The following is a 6,208-nucleotide window of genomic DNA, read 5'->3' on the forward strand; positions in this document are numbered from 1 at the left end:
TGCCAGCAGGCCAGAAGAGGGCACCAGACCCCTCTACAGATGGTTGTGAGCCACCATGTGGTCGCTGGGAACTGAACTCAGGACCTTTGGAAGAGCAGGCAATGCTCTTAACCTCTGAGCCATCTCTCCAGCCCCCAGGAGCCGCTTTCTTAAGAGCTTTGAAATCGTGATTGAAGGCTTTGGTGTGGAAAGTGGGAGGTGAGAGGAAGAGCTGCCTCTGTTACCGTGAGTGCCGGGTGGTGGTCAGCAGCATCAGTGTGGGCGTGCATGTTTACACATCATGTTATCTGTTTATAGGGTTTTGAAGATCATTGGAAGCAGATCACTGTTGCTTTTTAAAAGGTAGCAGTTAAATGCTGAGCCTGTGCCCTTTCTAAATAGTGTAAATACTAGTCTGGAAAGGGAGGTCTGATACTGCTGCTCTTACTAGCCCCTTTCTTTTTTAGTTGGAAATACAAAATAGACTTTGATCCTTACTGGTTTACTTACCTTTTTCCAAAAAAAAAAAAAAGAAAAAGAAAAAGAACAAACAAATAAACAAAACCCCCACAATCTAATAGGTAGAAATTATCATTTCTATCAGGGACTGCTTTCCCCCCACAAAAGGATATATTTAGCTAAATTAAATTATTATGATGATGAAAGTACATTTCTCTTGGGGCTTTCAAGCTATACTTATATCTCTGGAGTAGCTTTTTGTTTTGTATTGTTTGCCTTTTCCTCTCTGTATCTTATGTTCCTTTCTCATCATGGATATTTTTAAATCAGATGTCTGAAGCCAAAAGCGGCCTGGAGAGGCTGACACATGGGCAAAAAGACTGGTCGGAATTTTTGAGTCTGCCAGATAATTCAGGACATGAAGCGTGTTTGAAGACTAAACTTATAAAAACGTATCAGAGATATTCCTGTGTAGTCTGCCCCTGCTCAGACCTGTCACCAGTAGGAGTGTGGCGTTTGGCTCACTGGCAGGCAGGCATCTCTCGTGTGATCTTCTCTTTCAGTTCAGCGGAGGCGAGTAGTAAGAGATGCAGGACAGTGTTGGCCCACTAGACTGTGCTCGTGCGGCAGTAGCAGTGGAAGAATTTGTGTATGCCTTTAGTTTAGTCTTAATTCTTCAGTTAAATGATTTACAAACTCTTTTACGCCATCTTTCATATGTGTATATAGCAAATTGCTGGTACTTAGAATAAAAATCAGAATTGGTATTTGTTTTTTTTTTAATAATGAGTTTATGCATTTTTTCCCCTAAAGAATTTTCCAGTAGTTCCATCTCTAGTGCCAAGCAGCATGGAAGAACGGATTGCAGAGTTGAACCGGCAGAGCCTGGAGGCGCGCGGCAAACTGCTGCAGCTGATAGAGCAGCAGAAACTTGTTGGCCTGAGCCTCTCCTCCTCGCCAGTGTCACCCGCTCAGTCACCGCTCAGAGCCTGGGCCGGTGGGTCGCTCATTCATGACTCTCAACTTTGAATCAAAAGAGGGGTATCCAAGCTTACTATGTTCTAGTTCCCCCTGTTTTGTACCAGAGAAACTGGCTTGGGTCAGAGACTGAGTGACAGGAGTAGTCGTAGAAAGCTGTCTCTTGGGCTTGAGAGATGGCTCAGAGGTTAAGAGCACTGGTTGCTCTTCCAGAGGTCCTGAGTTCAATTCCCAGCCACCACATGGTGGCTCACAACCATCTGTAATGAGATCTGGCACTGTATCCTAGAAAGTATATATATAATAAATAAATTTAAAATAAATAAAATCAACACAACTAATCGTTTAAAAAAAAAAAAAGAAAGCTGTCTCTTGTTCTATAGCCAGCCTTTGCATCCAGAGCAACGCCATCCAAGTGAAATATTCATTATTACAGTATGTTTAGCTTAGGATGTATGCTGCGAAAATTGTGTCAAAATTAGACTTAAAATTTTTATCAACATCAGATTACAAATTATTGTCCTCTTAAAACCAGGAAAATATTTCCCGTCAAATTTATTTTTTCTATTATTTTGTTATGTTTAGGAGTATGAAAAACTAGAAGGTCTTCTTAAATAATTGAATTGTGACTGAAAGTTTGTTTTATGGTAGTGCTATTCGGAGAATGTTAATTAAATGAAGTAGCTCTAAGTTGGCTGTTAGCCAGAAGTGAACCTATGCCCTCAAGGATGGCGCTGCATCAGAGGTATTGATTGGAGCCCTGTCTGAGGCCCAGATTGTGAGGCACTGGAAGCTTCTGTCCGTGGTGTTCTTGAGATGCTCGGGCCTTGGTGCTTACAGGAATCCATGTGTCCTGTGTGCTCTGGTGAAGTCGGGTACTTGAAATGCACGGGAAGTGTTCACTTCTGTTGGAAATTATGTAGCTTTTGAAATGACAGACAAGAAAGCAGACTCTTGGAAATTACCTTTATTTCTGTTATCCCATCTAGTTCTCAACACACCTAAAATAGGATTCTTGGTTTTATAGGAACCTCTGTGGGGTATAATCAGAATAAATAATATGTCATGAATTAAAAATCTTTTGTTTGGTAGGGTAACTGAGTAATTAATTGCCTTTGTTCTTTGACAACTCCATCTGTGTACAGAGTGCATTCTCGTTCATCCCACCCTCCTCCCTTTTCTCTGTCACACCATCAGCCCCTGCCTACAGCTCCCTTTCCCATGCACATAACTTGTTGTTTTGTGACCCACTGATTTTAAAGGTGGTCTGAATGGCCGTGGATGTGGGACTATCCCCTCAGGGCCTGGGGTAGTGTATTTAACTAAAGATGGTGACACCTCCTCTCCCCATGTCCCAGAATTGTACGCAAGCAATCGACGAACATTTACTAGTGAAATACTTTATATCCATCATATTCATAGAGGATCCTGTAAATCCTTCTTAAAATTCAGAGATTTCATGACTATGAGGGGAAATGAAACCCTATTTAATCAAATTAAAGAAATAAAACTTTTGGGCTAGCTCCTTTTAGCTTTTAAATTTAATTTTTTAAATTCTTTAACAATTTCGCAAATACATGCATTTGAATCACAGTTACCCCCACTCATTCCTTCCCTCCACCCACTCTCCTGCTCCCCGATGTATCTTAGGGCTCACTGTTTCTCACTTCTTGCTCTGTGTGACAGCACTTGTCAGAACATTCTGGCATCCTACGAACTGGCGTGCTGTGAAATTGGCAGAAACAGCTGATGTTTCTTGTCTTAGAAGTTCATTTTTAAAAATCACCTCTCAAGTGCTTCTATGAACTGTCATGATAAAAATATAAAAACACCTAAATTTGTAATGTATAATTTCCAATAGTATTGAAATTGAGCAAAATTGCTACTTTTATTAGTGAAAAGTAATGAAGCTAACATTATTTTTATATTTTAGAAGAAGGAAAGCGAACCATCGAGGTGTCTATTCCAGGAGTGGAGGCTCCAGAGAGTTCGAAATGCAATACCATCTCTCCTGTCAGCGGGATCAGCTCAAGACGGTAGGGCTCCAGGCCACTGTTATTAAAGCACCAAGAGTGTCTGTGTGCCATTCTCTCTGTGCCCAGCATCTGCTTAATTTAAGTTCAGGCAGATCCATTCACACAGAGGAAGTAACTAGGGGAGAGTAAAGTGAGTCAGCTTAACCAAGTAGGGCTGCTTGCTTAGCACAGACGTGGGCTAATCTCTAGGTGTTTATGGCTGCAGCATGAGGAGACTGTGTCCCCGGGGTAGCACTTCACCGGTTACAGCAAGTGAACACAAAGCCGATTGACCGTGGATCGGGAAAGGGCACCCTCGTACTGGACCACGCTGCTCCAGTTCTCATTACACCAGGCTACCCTGACCACCTTCCCCACTACTGCACAGCCTTGAAATCTTACCTGAATGGTATTATATGGAAGGCATTGCAATTATTTGTCAAAAACCACAGGATGTGTCTGTCACACAAAGACAGCCCTGACAGAAACTGGTCTTGTGTTAATAGTGAGTCAGTGTTGTGTGGTCAGTTGTAACATGTTCATTAAGACGTTAGGACTGAGGTAAGGGTACCTGAGAGCACTGCTCTTTCCTCTTTGTCTGTAGAGCTAAACTACTCGAAGCAGTAAACACCTAGTTCAAAGTTTTGTGTTGGTGAAGTATTAGGAGTGATCTACCTCATTTGGACCTGTCACCAAACCTTTTCAAACTCTTGCCACTATTGAGAGCTGTTCCCATAATTGTTGACGGCTAGTGGTAATACCTCGCTCTCTGACCGTTTCTTTCTCATGGATAGATCTTCAGGGGCTACCAGCAATTCTTGTTCTCCACTAAATGCCACCTCGGGAAGTGGGCGATTCACACCTGTTAATCCAAGAACAAAGGTACGTTATAAATTATGATCACTACGTAGGGTCAGGAATATGAGGGTGGAGGGTGATTAGCTTCATTCTTAGTTATTATTCCTGTTGTCTTTACATGATATAAAATTCTATAAAGAAAAGAAATACTGTAACTTATCTCTGTTTGAAAACAATACATTTATTTTGTTTTCTAGGGTAACTAAGAAATAAGTTAAAATTTGATAGGATTCCAAGTGTCTTCCAAGACTAGGAATTATTTGTTTCATTTTGCTTCCCAAGTGCCGTGCTCTGGAGCAGCTTATAGAGATGAGGTGTCGGTCCTGCTGTTGGTGGTGTGACTGGGTAGAGTTTCGGACAGCCAGAGACCTGAGTGTGGCGCTTTATCCCACTGTGCCCTGTCTGAGGGTGACTTTGTTAGACATGTGATAGCACAGAGGGCAAATGTATGCCTTGTACATTTTCATGTGTTCTGGTTTGCTCCAGAACTGTCTGGGAGCTAAACATTTACAGTTTATCAGATTTTTCACAGAAAACATTTTTATGTGTGTTGATAATACAGAAAAATACAGTTTTCTCTCTGTTTGTCATAGGAAATTGTAAGAATATCTTTAGAATTGTAAAAGTTGTATTTTCCGGAGGTAAGCCAGTAACAGATATGGGGAAATCAATATATCACAAAGTGGAGATGCACAGCCCAGATGAACTAACTGCCTTATTAGCTACCCCGGTTGCCTAGTATTAAAAATTTGTCCTTTCTGATTCTTAAATTCTGAAAAGCTTAATCTTTTGATATGTTCATTGAACTTAGCATCACTCAGTTTACTAAGCTCCAATGACCTTCTTTTTACCATCTTTAAAATTGTACCTCTGGTTTGATTAAATTTCGGCTTTCTCCTTTTGAAAGGTCCTTGTCTTTCTAGGGTGCCCGCTGAGCAGGCAGCTGCTTGGCGGTATCTTTGTGGGGCAGGAGCTTTGCCAGGAGAGGTGACACTCCAGAGCCACTTAACACATGGTGACTTTGTTGCATGTACTTGATCTGAGTGTCTGTGAATCTCTAGTGGGCTCGTATCTAACTTCTTTCTGCGTCTCTGTTCGACAGACTGAAAAGCAAAGTGAAGAAGGCTGGTTCGCTCTTTCTACCCACATGTCATAGAAGTTAAATTGGAGCGTGCCCTGAGTGACTTCTTCCCACCTTCCCCTCCCTCTTCGTGAATTCTCTTTGCAAGTACTGACATTTCTCTCCAGATAAAAACCTGCAAAGATATCCTGTATTAATGGAAACAAGAAAAGAAGAATTATTTTAATATTTTACTTTTTCAAATAGGTTTTTCAACAAAGCATCTAACCTATGAAGTTTCTGTGAATAAAACTTTGACTGTAGGAAAATTTCAGTTTTCTATTTGATTAGCTGTGTTAAACTTTTTAGTAATATATTGCTATCGTTGTCATTGCTGTTGAATTTTTATTTTTGTTGTTGTTCTTGTTTAGTGCATCTTAAATGTGGATGAGCTTCCCAGGACAACTAAATTGCTTTATGTATAACTTACAATAAAAATTTTCTGGCTCTCAGAAAAATATGGTAATTTCTTTTCTGCTATCCATCATTCCAAACGAATGTGCAGCTTTAAAAAAGCAAAAGCCCGAGGCTGTGGCATCTACCTATAATCCCACCGATTCAGAAGCCTGAGGCAGGGGGCTCTCTAATATATAATGAGTTCCATGCCAACCTGAGCTTTGTAGGACAGGAGGTGGGCTTAGGAATGTTTGTTTATTTTTCTTAAGCAAGTAACAGTGGCTGTGTGCTTAATAAAAATTTTAATGTGGGTTTTAAGTGTGAAAATTTCAAAAATGATAATGTACATCTAATAATGATTCTGACTATAATGTTCAGATGTCTAAATGCAATCCATTGATTT

At 40.6% G+C, this 6,208-nt stretch overlaps 1 protein-coding gene across 1 annotated transcript in view; it reads left to right on the top strand.

The window, feature by feature from the left end:
• Positions 1-6,188, top strand: part of Spice1 (spindle and centriole associated protein 1) — a 44,960-nt gene extending 38,772 nt beyond the window's left edge. The window contains exons 15-18 of the mRNA XM_013351774.2: positions 1,252-1,435; positions 3,350-3,452; positions 4,226-4,313; positions 5,392-6,188. Coding sequence (XP_013207228.1) covers positions 1,252-1,435; positions 3,350-3,452; positions 4,226-4,313; positions 5,392-5,445 — 429 coding nt within the window. The 3' untranslated portion in view covers positions 5,446-6,188. The remainder of the gene's footprint in view (positions 1-1,251; positions 1,436-3,349; positions 3,453-4,225; positions 4,314-5,391) is intronic.
• Positions 6,189-6,208: the final 20 nt, after the last annotated feature.

Source organism: Microtus ochrogaster, chromosome 2, assembly GCF_000317375.1.
Source record: "Microtus ochrogaster isolate Prairie Vole_2 chromosome 2, MicOch1.0, whole genome shotgun sequence".
In the NCBI taxonomy this organism is placed as follows: Eukaryota; Metazoa; Chordata; class Mammalia; order Rodentia; family Cricetidae; genus Microtus; species Microtus ochrogaster.